General features: G+C 37.3%; 1 protein-coding gene across 2 annotated transcripts in view; it reads right to left on the reverse strand.

Annotated features, from left to right (window-relative positions):
* The window catches only part of PIK3R6 (phosphoinositide-3-kinase regulatory subunit 6), a 36,184-nt gene that overhangs the window by 11,361 nt on the left and 1,515 nt on the right, over positions 1–23,308 (reverse strand). For both annotated transcript variants that reach the window (XM_087709786.1, XM_087709785.1), the window contains exons 2-11: positions 15,904–16,033; positions 14,670–14,753; positions 12,693–12,784; positions 10,938–11,006; positions 9,467–9,599; positions 9,008–9,077; positions 8,224–8,407; positions 5,370–5,517; positions 4,668–4,757; positions 2,739–3,192 (exon numbers count right to left, since the gene is read on the reverse strand). In XM_087709786.1, the coding sequence (XP_087565912.1) occupies positions 2,739–3,192; positions 4,668–4,757; positions 5,370–5,517; positions 8,224–8,407; positions 9,008–9,077; positions 9,467–9,599; positions 10,938–11,006; positions 12,693–12,784; positions 14,670–14,753; positions 15,904–15,916 (1,337 nt within the window). In that variant the 5' untranslated portion in view covers positions 15,917–16,033. The remainder of the gene's footprint in view (positions 1–2,738; positions 3,193–4,667; positions 4,758–5,369; positions 5,518–8,223; positions 8,408–9,007; positions 9,078–9,466; positions 9,600–10,937; positions 11,007–12,692; positions 12,785–14,669; positions 14,754–15,903; positions 16,034–23,308) is intronic.

Here is a 23,308-nt window from a genome sequence, read left to right on the forward strand (position 1 = left end):
TCTGATGAGACTTTTTCAGTAACAACTGATCTCTCCTTCTCTGGAGTCCTTAGCAAGCACAGTCTGAGCTGGTGATTTGCCTCCTTGTTACTCAACTATATAACACAATCAGTTAACTAGTAATGGGGATGTTACCTAGTTGGGTAATAAAAAGTCTGCATGCTAACAACCAAGCTTGAGCAGCACTAAGGAATCTACAGTTGAACACTGAGATACATGAAGGTATGGTTATATAAATGGCAAACCCCACACTCACTACCACTGATCCATGTTACCTAGTCAAGTAATGAAATGTCTGCAACCAAACAAACCTAACCTTAACCCTAGCCCTAACCAAACAACCAAGTTCAGAGAGCACCAAAGGCTTCTCAATTCAACACTAACATTATATTATCTTTTTTCTCTCTCTCTCTCTCTCTCCCTCCCTCCCTCCTCTCTCTCCTTCTCTCTCTCTCTCAGTGCGTGTGTGTCTATGTCTGTGTGTTCTGATTGAGAAAATATTGGAAGATGTATTAATGTGCTATAGTACTCTGACAACACTTAAGTAACTTTGGCTGATTTGAAATAGCTAAGCAGGTTCAGACTAAATATTTGAATTGGACACACCAAAAGAGATCAGGTTGACTAAGGTGGGAAGACGGAAGTATCTTGGAAAAGGGCAAAACAACATGTATATTAAGTTATCAAGTGTTGAGCATTAACCAGAAGGAGATATCACTTTATCTTTTTGACAGTTATGAAGTTGGTGTCTAAGAATCTATATCCGTGATGACGAATATTTTTCTGCTTGGGTGCCAAAAGGGCATGCACGCGTGTGATAGTGGGCATACATACATGCCCACACCCACAATGCAATGCCCTCCTCCTTGTGCATGCATGCACAACCCCCCTCCCCCCCCCAAGCAGGCATGCCTCACTAAAGCCTCCAGAATTTCAGTAGGCCTGTTGGGCCATTTTTTGCCCTTCCCAGGCTCTGGAAGCTTTCCTAAAGCCTGGGGAGGGTGAAAATGGCCTCCCCTGCCCTCTGGAAGGCTGAAAATCTGCTGGCCAATGTGCGCATATGTGCTGGAGCTGACATAGGGCAACACCTTGTGTGCCCTCAGATATGGCGCCATGTGCCACCTGTGGCACGCATGCCATAGGTTCACCATCATGGATCTATATCATTCTCTTAAAAAAGCAAATTCTTTCATTATTTCTCAATTTGTGGCTTCCTCTTTCTTGGGTCTTCCCTACACCTTTTTATAGAATGTGTGTGTGGGGGGGGGGAACCCAAGCACTCATGCTGCCAAGCTTCCTATGAGCCTTCTACTGCTAGCATAATATGACAAATGATCAAGACAAACTACATTCTACAGCATGTTAAAAGGTTTAATCCACTATAATGAGATACTGCAATTCCATTGTAAACTTTCTCCCTTTAAGTACTAATCACTTGAGGAATATCATGTCCTCAGACTTGTTGGATGAATTATAATGAATTATAACAAGTTACATTAACATCTAGCATTAATCTTTCAGAACAAAGTATGGGTAGTTGCCACATCACATTTTTCTTCTGCTGGAGTTGAAAGGGCATATATTCTGCTCAATAAAAGGCATCTTTTTCATACAAAATGGATTTATTTATTTATTTGGGGTTTTCCCCCTCTTATCTTTACTACTTTGTAAGTAACACAAGGTGGTGAACATACCAAATACTCTTCCTTCCACCTATTTCCTCTCCAAAACAATCCTGTGAGGTGGGCTGGGCTGAGAGAGGGTGACTGGCCCAAAGTCACCCAGCTGGCGTTTTACCTAAGGCAGGACTAGAACTCAGTATTTTCTGGTTTATAGGCCAGCACCTAAAACATTTTATTATTGTTGTTATTGTACTTCATAATTTAAAGCTTGCTGGAATGACTCGTGTATGTATGTATGTATGTATGTATGTATGTATGTATGTATGTATGTATGTATGTAAAGTTGTAGAAAAAGCCCCCTTACTACCCTTTCAGTTTAGATGAGCTAATTAAAAAAATCTGGTTTGAAAAGAAGCAGTTAAATAATTAGGAAATAGTACTAATTTCCTTTTGTGAAACAGCAAAAAATAGTATGCTGTGGTTGAATGCTGCCTGAATATAAAACCATGGCCTGTTAGTGGTTAACAAAGATGCTAATGGTTAGTTGATGTGAGGCCACTGGCAAAATATTATCAGACTACAAAGCGGAATTGTTCCTGCAAATGTTTCTAGTTTGTTATTTCCATTGCTTGTGCATATGCAGGAGTTCAATTTTGAAAACAAAAACAATAAAATAAAGATATAACCTCCCCTATCTCATATGTCATAAATTCATTCCCAACCTGGCAATGTAGGCTTTAGTTACAGCTTATAAAAATTGACTAGCAAGCCAGAAAGAGTTGGCTAGCAGCCATAGAAAGATAGCTAGAATAATAATAACAAGAGAAAGGCAGTCATTGTTTGCCATGTCACTCACTGTAAGTGCTCTGGATGAGTGTTTTAATTTTGCTTACTGTTAAATTATATCTGATGTGCTATGGAAATATGGTCTACGTTTATGACTTGGGGACTTCAATTCCCAGAATTCCTGAATCACCCATGCTGGCTCAGGAATTCTGTAGTTGAGTTCCCCAAGTCATAAAGGGGCCATGGTTCCCTACCTCTGGTTTACATAGTACCCTAGTTGCTACCTGGTTGTCGCCCGAGGAGAAAGTATCTGCATTATACAATACTAACCTCAAAGAGTGATAGGCTTGGGCAAGGCGTCCCAATACCCTGTCATCACCCAGCACCAAGACACGAGCTGTATGCAGTTTTTTCACTTTAACTATTGGTTCCATGGTACTACCGCCAGATTTCCGGTGCAGTTTCCCAGTCTGCTTTGCACCTTGGCCACTGCAATTACTTTGAAGCAAAGCTACGCTATCTGCATATTTTTTCTTCATGCAACCCTTTCTCTGGAGTCGAGAATGCTCAGTCTCAGCATTGCAGGAGGTTGGCATGTCATCAGCCAGAAAGGGCAAGTCCCGCTCAATCCCACTGTCATTGGAGAGCACAGAGAAACGTGTCTGTTCACAGCAGTCATACTCTGGCACCAGATCTTGAAATTCAAAACCATCCAGTCCTGGACTCAGAGAATCCTGTTCACCACACTGACTCGGTGAACGGAGAAACTGCACCAACTCTTTCCCTAAAATGAGGAGATAATGTGAGATTTCGGGAAAGCCCTCATAAACCTGAAGCCAGTATACAATGGCTTCTTATGCAAGATAAATCTTAGGCTGAAGCTTTGGTTAATGAAGGTAACATAGCTGAACATAAAGTAATGAGTATGCTGCCACAAAGAGCCTTAATATCTTTCTCCTTGAGAAGACTAGAGCTTTAAAATGTTCTGCTGGGGGGAAAAAACACCACTATCTTCTGGGTTTTTGCAGTAAATAATATATCTGAGGGCTGAAGAATAGCCATGGTAATGAAAATGAGGTACTAATTCTAATGAGAAGTGATTGTATTCCAAATAAAAACATCCATTTAACACAAACTTTAGTTGTAATTAAATCATATTCATGGGTTTAAAATATTTGCTTTTATTTTAAAATTTTGCTCTTTTAAAAATGCGGTAGGTTTTCAAATATTTATTCATTTTTAAAAAAAATAACGATGAGCTGCTTGGCTTGTATACAAATGATTACATGTTTTAACAGCATTAAATGATAAAGAGCACACACAAAAATATAGCAGAATGAAAAACATGGTGAATCGGATTATCCCTCACAATCATTTCAAATGTGCACTTAAAATGTTTCTATTTTTAATGCATTGCTTTTATGAATGAAGCCTATGTATTCATTTTCATAAGATATATTTCCTGGATAGCATTCACATCACATCCAAACCACTGTTCTCACTCATGGGGGAAGTGAAATCATTCAGAAATCTATCAGTCCTTTTCATGCTGCACCATCCACTCTTAGAAAAGCTTTCTTTGTGATCCAACTATTGATGTGGAATACTATCTGTCATTTATTTATTTGTTTGCTCATTGTTTCTTTTCCTGTTACATAGCTTATTTGTATCCAAAGTCCCAAAGGTACTTTTCAAAAGGCAACTGGACTTTGTTTTTTCCTGGAAGTCATTTTGGTTCTCATCCAAGAAACATCTTCAGTCCTGACTCTGAAGCTTCTTGGATGAGAAGCAAAACATCTTCAATGAAAAACAAAGTCCAGTTGTCTTTGAAAAAGCACTTTTGGGGAAACCCTGACCTGGATGACTGAGAATCTCCATAGACATTTGCATCCAAAGCTTCCTTCAAATAAACAACTTCCTGATTCAGAGCTTCCTTGTTCATGTATCACCTTAAGCCCTTAAGAAGCTTTCTTAACCACTAAAGTTGGCCTGCTTCTTATTAAGATTTTTAAAAAAGTAAATAGTGAGATTGTGGTTATTGCTTACCCACACTCTCCACCCACAGTGGCTTAAAGGCTTCCTAGCATTACCCAGCCATCATTGAGATAATATAAAGCCTTTTATCGTGATCTTTATATCAATGCAATGATATGTGGCTGAGTCTAAAAGACACTACAAGAGATTAGAGTGGACTCCACCACAAACTTTTCTGCCAGTTAGCTATAGTTCCATAACCCATTTCAGAGTTCAGATACTTACAAAGTTGGTCTTCATCAGTCCACAGGTGGAAGCTGATTTTAGGGTTGGGCAAAGGGATGTCCGAACTTTTGTCTACTGAAGAGTTCACCTCTGTAAAATATAAAAATCTTGCTGTTTATATATCACTTCAGGTTATAGTTTTGGCCAGTCAAGAAACAATGACAAAGTCTTAGAAAGAGATCAGAGAAATGTGAAAATTAATCTGGGAGAATGTTGGAATGTTGCTCTGCATTGGGTTATGGAACCTCACATTTCGTTCTCTGAAATAATGTTCAGGTAGAAAAACCACACAGCAAAATCTGATTAAATGTTAGATAAGTAGTTACTTTACAAGCAGCAACATTTTTATAGCGGGAGAGAGAAACTCAGATTTGGGGATAGGATTGCATACTCAGTTGCCACTTGATACCACTTGTACCCAGCTGTTATTGGCATTTTGCTGCTTTAGCTTTCTTTTTCTTAAAAACAACAACATCCTAATACAGTTCTTATGGGACTGATTTTGACATTGTTGCTTTTTGCTGCAACAAAAAGGATTGTAAAGCTCCATATAAGGAACAGATTGGATATATTCATCCTGCTGCCCATACTGGGAGAAATAAAGCATACAGGAGAGGGTATCACAAGTTCCCAAATCTCCTTCCCCAAAACAGCTCAGGGACCAAGACCTTCTTCTTCCAAGTTCCAGAATGCTGCGCTTACTTCTCTCTGAAGGACTCAGCAATGTGCTGTAGATGTTCTCAAGGGCCTCAACATATTGACTATATTCCACATTCATTTCTTCAACTGCATGTTCGGTTGCTGCCATCACTTCTTGGAAACAGTGTTCAATTTCATCTAAGGGCTTTGCCTATTAAAAGATAGAAGATGTAATTAGGTTTTACAAACTCCTAGGATGAAATTCAAATAAACAGACATTTATATAGATCTACCGTGACTGTCATAATACTCAGCTTTGTTTAAGTGGAAAATTGTTTTTTCACCAGGAAAGTGCAAACATGGAATACCTGATACAACTGACATATTTCTGGAAGTAATTTGATAACTGGGGTTTTTCATCCCCCCCGCCCCCCAGTAATATGCTGATAAAAAATATTCTTTACTAGGGTTAATAATGTCTGCATATTTTGTAAGCTTCTCTTTGTCTATTCATGTTAAATAATAAACAGCTCCTTCTTTTAATTATGGCTTGTTGAAATGCAAATCCTATCTACATTTTTTCCCCAAAACTAATTTCCACTATTTTTAATAGAGCTTCCTCCAAAGTAATGTTGACGTTTTATAGTACTTATTGGCATTAAAGACAGAAGACTATTTCAAACAAAATCTGAAGGGGGTTTAAAGGGACAGCTCCATTTTTGATGATTACATCACTCAATACAAGCAGAGAGATTTCAAGATGAATTAATATATATTATTAATCAATCAGTTTTCAATGTTATTAATATGTGCAATCTTAAATGTAATTCATAATAATATTAGTTTTAATGTTTGGCAAGGATAATCCAATATAAGAAATACTAGAAAAATAAATTTGTGACAGGGATTAAATAACAGTGGATTGGAAGTTAAATATGAATTAGCAATGTGATGTAGTTGCCAAAATAGCAAATGAAATGTTATGCCGCATCCTTAGAAATACAATTTACAAATCATGGAAAATAATTATTCCCATTTCGTCTGCTTTAGTCAGACCCTGCCATCCTAAGTGTAATTAGGATGATCAAAGGACTAGAAACTAATTCCTATAGATAAAGGTAAATATGTTTAGCATTGAAAAGAAAAGCTTGAGGATCATAAATAGCATTCTTCAAATACCTGAAAGGATATTACACAGAAGATGGATGAAAAATCTTCAGTCATTGTTCACATTGTTCCATATGTCATGCACAAGGCAGATAAATATGGATATAACTTAGAGAAAGTCAGATTCTTAATTGAATGCTATAAAAATTTTCCTAAAAGAAAAATTAGTTCAACAGATAAACCAATTTCCCTCTTTGGATGTGTTTAAGCAGAGGATGGAGAATCATTTTTCAGGGCTATTTAATTCAGATCACAGCACAGAGTAGTGAAACTCAGAGGGACACTTAAAACTCTGATTCCAAATTACAGGAAGATTTTGATTTGTAAAAAAATGATATGTTGGTTGATGAGTTTAGAATGGGGCAAAGAGCTTTTCCCAATTGCCAAATGAATTATTCTAATGAGAACATGCTGTATATGGGTGTATGCAGGGCAGGGAAATAATGGCTCATGAGTAATGACATCATGAAAATACCATGAGTTGTGTAACTATTGTGATGCAAGTACATAACTGCTGCATTTGTGTGATAGTATTATTACACACACGTCATTTTGCGATTATCATGGTCTGTTACTAATGAAACTGGTTCTCCCCGCCCCAAATAATCCAGAAGGTACTGGTTTATTTGCCCCACAAACACCAATGGTGTGTTTGGAGGATGACAAAAGTTATACAGATATTGAATTCAAAACGCATATGATCTCTGGAAATGGAGACAGCACTGGATTTTTCGATTTCACCTTCTGAAATAGAGAGCAATATTTTCCACAAATGTGGAGGGAGGTGATGGATTAAGAAAAACTAAAGTCCTATCAAGGACAATCTCCACTTTAAGTCAACAGGGATTTGGAAGGTGTAATGGATTCACTGTTTCATTATTTTCTTTAACTATATTTAGGATTGCCCTGTTATTTATCAAGGCTTGTTCAACAAAAGTTGGGAACATTTTTAATGTAGAAAAATCCATACTTTAGCCCTGTACACAATGATGAAAAATCTGCTACATTTTATGCAATATGAAATCAAACTCTCAGGTGTTTCAATAAGCCATTCCTCATCTAATTCTCTGACTTTCTCAATTATTATAAAATCTTACAGAAAATAGTTCATTTGAAGTTATAAAAATGCCTATTTCACAAAATGTTTGCAGGAAAGCAGTCATTTAAATCTTTTGTAATGCAGCTCATTTTTATTACTGTGAGGTTTAGCTTCGAGAAATCTATAGTACAGCATATTTATCAGATTGGTGGCTAAATATCAAGAAAGCTTTTACTTAGGCTAAATGTTTGCAGGAAAACAAGCATATTTCCAAGAATTAGTCTTTTATCTGTAGGATTACTGGCTTTGTTACTATTTCCCACTCCAACTTTTTTTTAACCTTAAGGGAAAAAATCTAGTCTTTTATTTCTATGTATTCCAATACATTTCTTTTTCTTTAAAAAGCAAAAAGCTTCCAGGTGTATTAGACTTTAACTTCAATAGTTCACAGCCTGTTGAAAATTATGTGAGTTGATGTCCAAGAAGGTAAGGGAATTCTGTCTTTCTTGGGCAACCTTGAGCAGTACACATGTATCTATTTATGAACTGAAAATGAAATCCCATCTTGATGCAGCGCTCTGAGAAAGAAGGAAGTTAAAAATCTCCATCTATAATATTCAGAGTGAAAATGTTATTTTAAGGGATTTTAGTTACTTCATTAATTCCATCATTAATCTGCAAAATCAAACCTTCCTTGTTTCTTCACAATACCTGAAATACTTCATGCAAGTTCCTCATATCACAATGTTCCTTCAGGCCTGTTTGGAAGGCATGTGCTATCACATAGATCATGCAGGACCTGGTACACTGGAACATTTGAGCAGCCTTGATTTCATCAACTAAAGCTTGGCATACAGCCCCAGAGAGCAAATCTGGGTCAACAAACATGAAAATCCTAAGGAAATGAAGAGTTAATATATATATTACATAAGCAGAACTTATTAGCTGTAGATATGAAAGTGAATCCAAGAGTCTGCATGGGAAACTAAAGGGCTCTGTAAACAATCAGTTCCATGCTTAAATCCACAATATTCCAGATTCAGTAACTTTAATGGTCCCTTCAGTATTAATGGTTTCATTTTGGTGTAGACACTTGATCTTTTACTCTAACAATTTATTTTTATGTGGACATTTTATCACCAATTTAATAACAAGGTCTTCAACTAGATAGCACCATAAAGAAAAAGAACCCTGAAAGAAAAATCATAAATCTATTTACAATTTAACAAAGCTTAACTTAAATAGAAATCAAACAAAAGGCATTTTAAGAAGTCAGACTGATGTTCTTCTGCAACAAACATGTAACATCACACACATATAAAGCATACTTAAAAACTTGGTAATAAACAACTTGGAAAACTTATTTCAGCTAGATAACCATAGAGCACCCATCGTTTTCATACACTTTTCAATTCACTGTCCCACCATATGATACAAAGTCCTAATTTTAGGATAGCTATAGGCACAAAAGACACATGGGAAGTGGCATACTTACTTATCCTGATAAGGGAATGAATCATTTTTGAGGCCTTGTTCTGCAGAGACTTTCCTTTGGTATAATATCCCTAGTGGATAAACACATATACAACAATCAAAATGCAAATGTCCATGGCCTGATTTTGATTCTAATAAGTAATTGGTTAAAGGAATAAAGCTCAAAATTGCCACCATGAGCTACTGGACAGCTTGAACAGTGAATAATTTTAAAACAGTCTTAACAAAAACATGAAATATGCTTACAGATAACCCTTTTATTGTGCAATCTTCCTGCATTATTCATGAAGTATTCTTGGGGAGAGATCCATGCATCACTGCATGTATAAAGAATAGTCCATCATAATTCTGCCATAATTTCTGGTCCCTTTTCCTTTGATGCGAATTTTACGTATTGGTTAATAAGCAGCCATTATATTAATACAAATACAACAAGCTAAAATAAATAAAGTTTGCCTACCTGGGATTGCCCGTTCTAGTTTCAGTTGGCCAGCATAATCCAAACCAATAGTGCAGAAAGGCTTGGGCAAAGTAAGCAACTTCTTGAAGAAATCATAGACCCGCTCATATAGGTCATCAGATAAACAAGGCACCTGGGAAAATAACAGTAAATGTCAAAGCAGACGTTTCTTCATTTGAAACACATTTAATTCTCAGAGGCATAAGAATTTCTTCTGCAGGTACTAGTCACCGAATTTTTCAGAATATAAGACGCACCGGAGTATAAGGCGCACCAAGATTTTGAAGAGGCAAATTAAAAAAAAAAGTTTTTGTACTCTGCAGACCTCCCAAAAATGGCCCATTTTTTCACAAAAACGGGCCCATTTCCCCCCCAAAAAGGGCACGATTAGCCTTTAGGAGGCTTGTAGAGTGCTCCTGTGGGGGGGGGGAATGAAAAAAATGGCCTTTTTTGTGAAAACAGGCCCGTTTTTTGTCAAAAAAGGGCATGCATAGCTTTTAGGAGGCTTACATAATGCTCCTGGGGGATGGGGGGCAAAAACAGCCCATTTTCACTCATTTCTGCCCTCCCTAGCCCCCAGGAGCACTCTATAAGCCTCCTAAAGGCTATGCATGGCCATGCATGGCCATTTTGCATGGCCATTTTGGTGAAGGGGTAGGGTTTCGGGAGGCAAAAAATGCTCCCCAGATATTCAGCCTCTTTTTTGAGGGAAAAAGGTATGTCTTATACTTAAAATACGGTATGTTAAACATGAGTAGAAAGCAGATTGTAGGGTTATGGTAGGGTTATAGAATCCCCATTTATAAGTAGGCCACATTACTGATAATCTAGATACCATCACAAAATCAATGTTTTTGTTTGTTTTCTTTTCCCATTGATATAATAAACAATGCAGTGCACAGTAGGGGCCAGCATGGCCATTCATAAATATACTGCATCCTATTATCTGTATCTGTCAAAGCAAGCAGATTATGAAGTATCTATTGAATCTTTACAAAACTCTGCTTCCTGTCCTAAAATCAGAGTCCCTGCATTCTTAATCTGTGTGTATGCACACAAATGTGCCTTTGAATCAGTGTTGACTCTTGGAGACTGCCTGGACAAGTTCCTGCAGTTTACTGGACAAGGTGTTTTGAGAGTGGTTTGCCATTTGCCTTCTTCCTAGGGCTGACAGAGTGGCCTGAAGTCACCGACCCTTCAGAAGGAACACATTTAATTCTCAGAGGTGTAAGAATTTCTGCTGCACAGGACAAGAACTCAGAGTCTCCCAGTTTCTAGCCGGATGCCTTAACCACAACACCAGACTAGCTCTCTTTTTAATAATAAGCAAAGCATATATGTAGCTGTAGCAAACTATTCTTTATAAGTTCCTCCCATTGAAATGAGTATGGAGTCCCAGTGCCAAAATTAATGCCTGGTATCAAGGCATTGTAATCTATTAATCCCAGTCCTGAAGAAATAAGGTTCTTACTTTGATCAGCGTATACATCAGTGTGTGAACCAGGGGAATGATGTGCTTCTGATGGTTACACCTTTCTGCCTGAAAAAGCAGACTTATGTTAAATATATTCTAAATATTGAATTGTTTTCTAAAGAAGAGAGGCAAAGTTTTCCAAAATAAAATCACAAAAGAGAGGAAGGCAACCAGCCAAAGCATTGCAGCAGCAATGCTTCTGAAAGAATACATAACAACCACTGTAAGAAAATCTCTTGAGCTTTGCTGTTTAATAATTAGTCTCTTCCTTATTCTGAAACATTCTGAAAAAAGGTGGTGAAGGGTTGAAATCTATAGGAATGTGTAATTTAAAGGGAAGTTTGAAGGAGCTAGGCATATATCCCACATCCAAAGGAGAATAAGCTTAGTTGAACAGCATTTGAGAAAACTGGTCGTAGACAAACGTTTTTTTAAAAATCACAAAACACATGAAAGGATTTACTGCAAACAAAGGGTTTTTTAATGATACTACTATGCCAAAGACAGAGTTGCTCTTAATGTATTTTTTCCACTGACATTACATTTTGAATTTTTACAAAAACACTGAAGATTTACTTTCATTAGGAACTGTGAAATGAATGGTTATTCAAATGAGCCTGCCAGAATTCTGGGAAACAATATTGATATTATCTGTCTCTAGCCAGACGATCCTTTACTCCTAAAATTAAGGGCTAGGAAAGAAAACTAGCAAAAGCAGCAAAACAAAAGAGACAAATTAAGGAACATCGGTCTCTGGTCAACCCTACAGAGATCATTGTAGGTGTGATAAACTGAGATAAAGCAATCTGAAAGAAAATTGACCTGCAAATTAGATGATGCTATGAATTCTTGACCTTGAAAGAGTGCATGCTTTTACATTGGGATTTGGTAAGCATAGGTGAGACTTTAATCTAGAGCAATGCAGACATCCTTTTCTCTCCCCCCCCATATTTTTTTAGCTAAGGGCTACTTAATATTTTTAGGAACTTTGCACCCACAAAAAGGTAGAACCAAAATTTTATCCTTAATTATTAATTGTGGGATTTTGAAAAGTAAGATAAATTTGCTTAGTCTGATTTAGGTTAGACCGGTTTTAACCCATTCTTTTTAGAATAATGGCTCGAAAAACATTCTGTGGGCTGAACTTTCACAATTTGTAATTGAATTTCAGCAGTGCAATTTTAGGGGACTGGCTGCATGTGTTCCCAGCCCAAGAGTTGTTCACTCCTGCTCTGGCTGACAATAAGTTGCACTGATGAAATGTCTACACAAGAAAACCACGAAGCTCAGAAAGCACCATGGACCCCAGGAAAGAAATCCCTATGTTTCAGCTGCAAGAGAAGATAGCATTGCTAACATCTCCCTCAGGATACTATGCCCAAGTCCCTGAGAGAAAGCCAATTTCATTCTTTCTAAATCCAGAAGAGTAAGATTGACCATAAAACATAGTTTTATATTCATGATCAAGTCTGTCGGGGTTAATAAGATTACCCCCAAACATAAGTAAGGTCACTTGCCTATTTGATTGTTAGATTTACATTCCACTTTTTCTTCAGGAGATTAAGGGATTTAACATCTCAATTTATTTTATTACAAAACCCAACTATCTGCTAAAGCAGGTTGGATTACAAGAGAGTGACTGAGTAACAAAGCCACCCACTGAGTTTTCATGGCTGAAGGTCGCCTTGACCTAAATCTCCATGGTCCTAATCCAACACATTTACTATTACGTCATGGTAATTCATTTCTTACTCTTTCGAGTTCTTTCACCAAAATTTTAATCCAGAGGATTCCATTTTGGGGATTCCGGTCCATTTTCTTGTGCAAGGTCCATCTCAGCATCCCTGTGAGATCAAAATCAAAGTATCTATTAATGTTTCATTTATTAATCCAAGGATACAGTATAAAAAATAATGGAATTCATAGGAGAGGGAAGGCTAGATTGCAATATGTACAGGAAAATCTCTCAGGATATAGGCGTCTTTCAGTATGTTTCACAGGTAAGGGCTCATCTATGTGATCATTAGTTTTAAGTACAATTAAACATATTAATAATTCTTTCCAGTTCTAAAACTGAGGTATTCATTTCCACCTAGGATAGGAATTTGCTCCAAAGATGTTTTTAACAAGCTATAGTATTGCATTAAAAAATCTGAACAAAAATACTTACCGTATTTTTCAGAGTATAAGAAGCACCTTTTCCCCTTAAAAACGAGGCTGAAAATTTGGGTGTGCCTTATACACTGAATACAGCATTTTTTGCCTCCTGAAACCCCACCCCCTTCACTAAAATGCCCATGCATAGCTTGTAGAGAGCTCCTGAGGGCTGGGGAGGACAGAAATGAGCAAAGAAAGGCCATTTTTGGCTCAAACCCCCCCCAGCCCCCAGGAGCACTCTATAAGCTTCGTAACACCCTTTTTTGACAAAAGAACGGGCCCGTTTTTGTGAAAAATGGGCCAATTTTTGCCCCCACCCACCCCAGGAACACTCTACAAGCCTCCTAAGGGCTATTCATGCCCTTTAAAAAAACGGGCCTGTTTTTGCGAAAAACAGGCCTGTTTTTGGAAGTTTGCAGAGTGCAAAAACTTATTTTTTAATTTGCCTCTTCAAAACCTTGGTGCATCTTATACTCCAAAAATACGGTACATTGTCTTTTGTCTATAAAGATTCTCAATCATTCAGGTCATGGTTGTCCCAACAGTGCTTTTCAAAAGGGAACTGGACTTTCTTGATATTTTTCTTGAAAATGTTTCACTTCTCATCTAAGAACTGAAGAACTAAAGAAGCTTCTTGGATGAGAAGTGAAAGATTTTTTTAAGCCCACAAAAGTCCGGTTGCCTTTTGAAAAGTATCTTTGGGACATTACATTGCCTTGATTTAACTTCAGTACTTCAGGTTAACAATACAGCATTTGTTATGCTATGGAACAACACTAATCCCATCATACAAATGGCCACATAGCACAGGCTAAAAAAAGCTAAGAGAAATGGATATTGATACTGGTTGGAACACACCATAATCTGTCTTTAATGTTTTGTTGCAATTATCTTCGCACAACACAACTAATCTCGGCAAATATATCACCACTGTGAACTCATATCCAAAGATAAAGAGTGGCTTCACAGAAAGTAGTGAGATTGCTTTTAAAACTATCTTGCTGCCTGAAATCTCTCAACTAGAGATAACAGTTGGAAATTTCATCTTTACAAAACATGTTCTTTGACAATGAGCGATTGCTTCTTCTCTGTAGTTTTACTGGTAATAAGGAAGAATTTAATGGGCAGAGATTTGTCCTCTAGGATCAGATCAACTACTTCACCTTTTGAGAAGTATCTCACCAAGTAAGGTATCTAGAAACAAATTCCAAGTGAATGACATCCAAGCATGGACAGTCATGCTTTTCTTCCTCCAGATTATGTAGGCAGAACATGTAGGAGATGACCAAGCTGAGCCTGAGGGCGGGGTCAAATGTGTTTTCAGTCTCAAGTCCCTTCATGCCCGCAAGGTCCAGCCCACTTTGAATTCCATTGGCTCTTATCTACCACTAATTTCCTTTATTAATTAATAAATTAGTTAATGGTTCAGATTCTTGAAGAGAGCTTAATCTTGCTATAGACCTTTCTATTCATTTGAACTGCCTGGACTTCCTGATTTCCTGTATTGACAGAATGGGTGTAAACACATAACAACCAATTTCTTGGAAGGCTGGTTATCTGTAGTGATCTTACCTCTCTCACTTTGGAAGGCTGGATGGTAGCCATCAAGTTCCCGAAGAAGGGCATGCACACTTCGGAGAAAGTCTGACTCAACCTCTTAAAGCAAAAAAGGAAATCAACATGAGGAAAGAGGTTCAGTGATTTCTAATTTTTTAGTTTCATACAAACTTATGTAAGTTTATATTTACATAACCCCATCATCAAATGCAAAATCCTAGTCATATATAACTAAAGTTATTAGTTCCTATTTGAGATATATACTCTTAGCTAAGCAGCATTAGAATTATGACTAGTAGATCAATATTGTAGAACATGGATTTTTTATAAAATCAAAATATCTGTTTATTTTCAGCAGTATTTTCCATACCCGCTTAATTTCCTGGATAGTATTAACAAACAAAATTTGAAGGATACCATGTGTAAACAATTCAATTGGTAAAAAAAAAAACCACCTCTGTTTTTTTTTTAAATTTAAACAACCCATCAGCAATTACTATCAGCCATTCCATAAAGAGGAAAGAAAATTACAACAATATTCCTTTTTTATATTAAGTGAGCTTAATCAAGCTTATAGTAGTTTTCTCATGAAGTCTTTAAGTATAAATAATGCTTAATTTCAAGGCACCCTAATACTGTTTCTTTGGGTGTTCCTCGTGTTTAATGAGCATAGCTAGCTCTTGTGATGGAATTGGCAATTGAGGTTGGGAATGGAGTTAATAGCCTGGCTAGCTTGGACCTTGGGACACAGTGGCTCAGTGGCTAAGATACTGAGCTTGTTGGTCAGAAAGGTCAGCAGTTCAGCGGTTCGAATCCCTAGTGCCATGTAACAGAGTGAACTCCTATTACTTGTCCCAGCTTCTGCCAACCTAGCAGTTTGAAAGCATGTAAAAATGCAAATAGAAAAATAGAGACCACTTTGGTGAGAAGGTAACAGTGTTCTGTGACCTCTGGCATTTAGTCATGCCGACCACATGATCACTGAAATATCTTCGGACAGTGCTGGCTCTTTGGCTTCGAAACAGAGATGAGCACCATCCCCTAGGGTTGGGAATGACTAGCACATATGTGCGAGGGAACCTTTACCTTTACCTAGCTTGGACCTCTGCAGGGGAGGAAGCAGCAGAGACCTGATCCTCTCATATATTTTTTTTTTGTTCCCCCTCAACAGGGAAGGGATAGCAAAAGAAAACTGAAACCATGTCACACTTCCTAATTAGAATCTCATGGTTTAATACCAAGCACAAACCTGGGTTTTCCATATCTGGTCAGTGTTTAAAGGAGTTGATTGCAAGCTTAATTGTAGCAACGTTTTTTGGAGAGCTAGGTGAATGGAGGAGTCAGTTTCACTCAGCATGGCCTCAGGTCCTCCACTGTTTCTGTAAAATAAGATGATGGTGTAAGACAGATATTGTGTACTACTGCATGGAAGAGCGAAGGAAGAAATGATTTGCTTCCCACAACAGTTCAGTATTCAGAACAACATCCACGGTCACACAAGTGCATGAAATAAGATTTCCCTTTCCCTCCTATAGCTACAGCCCACCCCCAGCGCTGTAATCCTCTAGATCAGTGTTTCTCAACCTTGGCAGTTTGAAGATGTATGGACTTCAACTCCAAGAATTCTCGGAGTTGAAGTCCACACGTTGCTGGCTGGGGAATTCTGGGAGTTGAAGTCCCCACATCTTCAAACTGCCAAGGTTGAGAAACAGTGCTCTAGATCTTGTGAGGTCGGCCATCAATAGCACAAACTATTGCTATTCAGCATGCTGGCAGGCAGAACAGGGGTTATCTAAGATCCTGAACAGGCAGATACCTATGGGATACTTGTTCTGTAATTGTAGATACAGTTGTATAGACCCATCCTAGATTCCAAGCACAGGAAATGATGTTGAAATGGCTTCCAAGGTAAGCATAGGAAATGACATTGTGAAGATCTGGCAGGAGAAAATTCAGCATGACAAGATTCTGAATACAACACTCTGAGACTGCCATAAATCAAGAAGGTCTCACTTACCTCGGTATGATATACAGGGCATAAGGAAACTCATGATGAAAATTCAGCTAGCCAAACAACAATAAGCTAATCATTTATATTACAGGATCTATATACCCAGCCAGATCTCTGCAATAGGCTGTTTAAACCTGTCAATTTCCATCATGTAGAAACATACCTAAAATAGACTTGCTTTACCTGCCTCACCAGTGTTGACAATACCTGCAGATATTTGAAAGGATTAGCAAGTGGAATGTGTTGTCACTGAAACTACAGATCTCTTAACATGTTTGAAACCAGGAGTCAAGCCAGATATTATAATACCTGCAATATCTGATAATATCTTCAAAGTGTCCAGAGTCTTCTGATATGGAAATTTTCTTGTCATAGGCTCTCCCTGACCAATTTCATCCTGAAGCTCTTTGGAAGAAGGCATCACAAACCTGCCAGAAGCCACATGGATTTAGTGGCTTTGTCCCCTTGCCATATTTTCCACACTCCAGTGTATTTGGCCCAGTTCTGAGGCAATTATCCAGCACCTTTGGACTGAGAGCTTAATGGTAAAGCCAACCTTGTAAAATGCTTTTCTTGTTAGCTATTCTATAGCCTCACATCAACTGGCCTCCCCAAACCATACAGGCTGGGCTACACTGTGGAGTTCATGCATTCATCCTTGAGAATGAAGCCGATGTGTCCAAGCACAGATAATGGCATTCATTTCTCCTCAGCTGCAAAGCAAGAAGTGCCACCACAACAATCTTTTGAAATGCGGGTGGATTTATACCAGTGGTTATTCCAAAATATGCTAACACTTTCCTCTTAAATATCAACATGCACATAGACATACTCACAAGAATTCAAGTGACAAGACATGGGCTTAAAGATTTCTAGAGAAGTAACTATGTCTGCCCTGTGAAACAAAATTAATGTAAACTTTCAGGATATTTTTGAGACATTAGGATTCAGAGACTCATACAAAGAATGCATAAAACAAAGATAGGCATGTAGCGGTCTGAAGGTTTCATTTAGTTCCCTGAATCCTTCCAAGCCCCTTTGGATATTGCTATCAAAGAACAATTTTTAATGTGACAAAAATAATAATCAAATTCAGTAACTGTATTTATTAAATTTAAAATTAATTGCGTTTAGATGTTGTTCTGGGTTCATTCATTTTTGACAGTAGAGCTCTGGTATGCAATTCAATAGGCAATTCCGCTACCTTCTTCCATATTGTACATTTATGGTACTTTCATTGTCCTGTTTTTTTTTAAAAAAAAAATAACTGGGGATTAAAAAAAAACCCAAAATATTGTGTGGCTATAAAGTTAGAAATTTGCAAACAAAGATGTGGGATAAAGTGCCCGGGTACTTCTATCCACTGATGATTTTTTTTTCTTAGCCTTCCCAACTAATTTACTCATTATTCATCTTGAGTACCAAGCAATTTTCCAGCTGTTCACAAAGAAATGTATAAAAGTTAATTCCCATCAGAAAAGAAACCTGGACAATTTTACATAATTAATAAGCTGCAAGTTTCACTGATATTAGAGGTGGGGAAACTCCTACCATTTTCCCAGACACTAAGAAGACAGTTAGAAAAAAATATTTCCACCCCAAAATACTTAGGGGTGTATCTGGAAATGATGGGAAATGATTCAGTTATTCTAATTCTTCCTAAAGAAACTGTATGATTTCAATTTTCTGAATGAGAGAAAGTTATAAGCAAATATTTGACAACATGCATCTCACTTGATCGAGCCTCTCTTACCTAGATTACAATCAGCTGCTAACTGGCATGCTTATAGCACTTTGGGTGGTGGGACTTACGACAACAATTGGTAGTCCTCAATTTATGACCACAATTGAGCCCATAATTTCTATTATTAAGCAACACAGTTGCTAAGTGAATTTTGTCTCATTTTACAACCTTTCTTGCCACAGTTATTTAGTGAATTACTGCAGTTGTTAAGTTAGTGACAAAGATTCCCCACTGACTTTGCTTGTGGAAGTTTGCAAAATACGATCACATGACCTTGGGACACTGCAACTATCATTAACACAAGTATCTGAATTTTGATCATGTGTGACCACAGGGAAGCTGCAATGGTTGTGACTGTGAAAAATGGTTAAAAGTCACTTTTTTCAGTGTCATTGTAACTTCGAACTGTCACTAAACAAATGGTTTAAGTGGAGGACTACCTGTATTTCAGGCCATTTAGGGGATGCCAAGTTTGGAAACTGCACTAAGCAGCCTCTACTTAGGATGCCTGCCATTGGATAGCAATTGAGGGGAAGAATTACTGGCCCTTTGCACAACATGCTTAACTGGGTCATGGAGATGCCCATTTAATCTCAGCTAATTGACCTGCTACTGTATCCAAAAGAGATAAGACCAGACTAGAATAGTCTTATTTTGGATAAAAGTAACATTTCCCCAATGAATTAATTCCCTCTATTTTGTGGAAACAACATACTAAATTAGGAAAATGGGGACTCTTTTTTTGGTGGCTGGTGGTATGAAGGTGTCAATCCCCCTGCAGAGCCATATGGAGGGGATCAAAAAGGACAAAAACATTTATTGAGTGGAATTTATTGAGTGGTTGCTGTGTTGGTGCTGAAAGTTAATTTTCCATTCAGAAGGAATTTATTAAAGCCAAATACGGGAAGGGTAAATGACGGCTTCGAGTGTTCTTGATAGAGGCTAGGAGTCTAAAAACATGGCAATGTTCAACTGCCCCACTGCACCAGAATTCCGAGCTACCGACAAACAAGCCTTGCTTTTCTTGTGAAGGTGAAGCAATACAGCACTTTCTTTAAACTTTTATTAGAGGGTTAAAATTCTTATTTCACTGGGAATTACTTCATGTAAAATGCTACGGAAGTCATGACTGCATTTGATTTTCAAAACTAAAATGTGGTCTAATAAATTTCAATCCATATAACATTTTAATTATCAAAAATATAATTGAACTGATCACAGTGCAAACAGCATCTGATCATGTGTCCATTCAAAACATTTCACCTATATTTATACTAATGATTCTACTAGTGATTTTTTTTTTAGAACTAAAAGTTTCCTTTCTCATCGTAGGTGGGCCTTATTGCAGGAACAGCTCTAACCATTTCCGGTTTTCTATTTTAAGACCCCAGTCAGGCAGAAGTTGTTGCAGACACACTTCCTCTTTACACCTTTGTCAGGGCCATCAGTGACTGCTGAAGCTACAAACAGCCTCCAAACTCCCACAACTCTTAAGGAAACAATTATCCAACAGAAGTTGGCTCAAACCTTGAAATTTAGCAACAGCAAACAATGAAGCATTTCCTGAGGATCTGGAAGACAATTCTTAGATATTAACTGTAGCCACACGCTTAGTTTGTGTGTAAGTCATTGAGACCTTTTTAAAGATAAGGCAACTGTTCTGAGCCCCATACTTGGGAGGAGAAATAAGTAAGGTTCAGAATGTCAAATCACCAGATTTCCTTTCATTCCAAGCAATCAAAATAATCTGAAATTTTCCCCATGCATTCTGGTTTACTTCATCATTGGCATAGCCACTTGTTCAACATTACTTTTGTTTATTCTTTTGCACCTGGCTAATGTAGCAATATAAAAAGTACATGTACCTGCGCTAATTTTAGGAGAAATTTAAATCCAGGGAAATTTTATAAATAAAAACTTACTTATCTTGAAAATAGTTCAGTGGTTTCCTTGATCTCTAAATCGACTGTTTTTCACTGACATTCTTGAAAAGTAATATGCCAATCTCTTTATTATGTATGTACGATACTCAGGAAACCTGACTTTGCATGTGGTCCTAAGCATACTCTTTTCAAAGTTCCGTTGAATAATGTAAAAAAAAGATGTTACTCTGACCTACCTCATTGCGATAATCCCTGTTTTGGGGAGGGCATATTTATGTTCCTTCATGGGTTTTAGGTTCAGAGTTTCATTCAGATAGTTGTTTAGTGTATTATCACTAAGATTTTTTTAGAAAAAGAAAAAGAATTGCCTCACTTCCAAATTCAGCTCTAGCATAAATGGGAGCACAAGTCTATTCAGTTAGCAGTAGAATCCCACTCAACTGAAATAAAATGGATTTGAGGAACTGTTTCTTTACTTTGCAGTATACTGTCCTTGGCCACCATATTTGTAGAGGTTAGGAAATTAGAGGGCAATGACCGGAATTAAAATATGGTTAGATATAAACTATAAAAATGCCAGAAAACTAAAAACTGCAAAAGCTATGGAACTAATTAAAATTAAAGTTTAATGAAATTGAATACATGAATAGTGAAGTGATTTACATTTTATTTGACTTGACTTAATTTATTTTATTGCTCTAATGGATCTTGGATCTTGCATCATTTGTTAACTATGTGGAAATGTTTATGTAGTTATCAAGAATCAAGATAGATTCAAGGGGTCTTGACTTTTGGATACTGTACTGTACCTATTTGGAGAATAGATGCTAGTAGGTTTCAAAACAATATTTGATAAGGTAGAAAAATTCATTTTACACAGCAGGTTTCAATGGGTTCTTTGAAAACTGTTCGTTTTATGTAGGAAAAGTTTATGGGATAATATAGCTGCTAATTCTTACATGCACTATAAGGCTTTTTGTGATTTTTGCTGCATTGACTAACACAAGTAACAACTTTGCAAATGCCAAAATCTTTTACTGTGATAAAGGAGGAAGAGAAAAAGCAGAAATTTTAGATTTTTTAAAAGCAACTTTTACAAAAACATACACTTTCTGTAACAACTACTTAGATTTCTGAGCAAACTAGAAACCACTAACCACTAGAAAAACCACCCCATTCCTCCATATATCATTATCAAAATCTAGGAGTTTGGCTTAGTTTGGCCTCAACCATCTATCCTTGCTTCCAGAAAATATAAGTCCTAACTTTTATGTGTAATGCCTTTTTAGTTAAAGGCAGTTTAATATGTCACAGTGAAACTGAAGAATTTACATCTGCAAATCAGAGGCATATTAGGACATCAACACAATACTGAACTGCAGATAAATGCATTTTCTATACAATTCTAATTTTAGCTTAGGTCTTCCCTTTCCTTTTAATGAGGGTGGAAAAACTTGCAAAGTTGATTGCTATATTGGGATTTAGCTTGGGGAAACCCAGGAAGAGACAGGGCCTCACTTGAAAGACGGTACTATATATACTGTTGTAAAGCTCAGATACAAGTATTTGGGACAAGGGCTAATTTAATCTTTCACTGGCATGTGGAGGGTATACTGCAGAAGAGTGGCTGGAGACAGGAGTAGTAGGTAGGGACAATACATTATTTAACTAAACTTCAACATTAATTTAAATGAAGTAAAATGGATTTAAAGACCTCATTTGTTTTAACTCAACAACAATATTTGTGTAATGCCAGTTGGGCATGGCTCAGAAATTATATTTTAAGTTCAGTAGTGGCCTATTTTAGTCTTAGGCTGCAACTGATGTCTTTTTTACTTTCTGTATTAAAACAATGCAACCAAGGAGAAAGGTGGCATATCACAGAGCAGAAAAAGAGCAGGCAAATTGCTGGCCGCAATCAGAAACTGGGAGCGTAATTCCATGCATATTTTATCATAAGGAAAGCCTACTAGTTTCAATGGGACTTATTCCTAAGTAAACATGTAGTGACTTGTAAAAGAAAGAATGTGGCACTGATTCCAAGAAGTGGCTGAAAGCTGGCAAGAGATTATGATTTCATATATAATGCAAAATAGGTTGATTCTCATAGAGTGATTCTCCTTGGTGCTTTTAAAGATACGTGTTTTCTCCATATATCAGGTGTTTTATGAATCATAGCTTTAGCCAGAAGGATATGCACATCAGTTCCTAAACATGAAAGTTCCTTTGGAGAATTTCTGCCAACTCATCACATTTAATTAGATGGGGGTGAGGAGTTCCAGAAAGCATTTAGCATCTCTGAATATAAACTGAAGAGGTAATACAGAAGGAAATCCAACATGTTGCTGAATCTGTTCATAAAATGAAGCAGCCCTCCAAACACCTGGAAAAGTAGTTCTGCCTCCAAAACTTTACACAGAAGTGGTCATATCCAACATTGGTTGGGGCAGCAATGGAAGCAAGGTCTCACTCATTTCTCCCCAAATCTGACTCAGGACTTGCTCAATTCGCTGAGTAATAAACTTATGAAAAGGGCTGGGTTGCTAACAAATGAACTATTATTAAGCTGTACAAATTTGCTATGTGACCTGAATAAACGTGTTTTTTGCACCTAGCTGTAGTATGAAAGCACTTATCATTCTGTCTGGCTATCACGCAAAGCAACTGATCCATCAAGTTCACAAAAACCACAAGAATGAATGCAAACTTAACAGAAATGGAAAGCATACCCATGCAATTTCAATCCCTACAGATTAATTGAAACCACATTTGCCCATCATCTTCTTATACTCCTGCCTTTCCTCCAGCTAATGGAGAGGATTTGGGGGACCAACACTTTTAGTGAAGTCTTCATGAAGCCTGAAATTAGATGGGAAATAAATTCCCACCGGTTCTAAGAGACTCATTGAATTGGTGCTCACATGAATATTAATCATTTAGTGGCAGAAACATTAAAAGCTGGTAGATCACAGATTTTTTCCATGCAGAAGTTCCAAATTTAACCCCTTGGGCATTT

This window comes from Thamnophis sirtalis, unplaced genomic scaffold, assembly GCF_051295495.1.
Source record: "Thamnophis sirtalis isolate CommonGarterSnake01/CBP01778 unplaced genomic scaffold, rThaSir2_p1.2 scaffold_3, whole genome shotgun sequence".
Taxonomy (NCBI): Eukaryota; Metazoa; Chordata; class Lepidosauria; order Squamata; family Natricidae; genus Thamnophis; species Thamnophis sirtalis.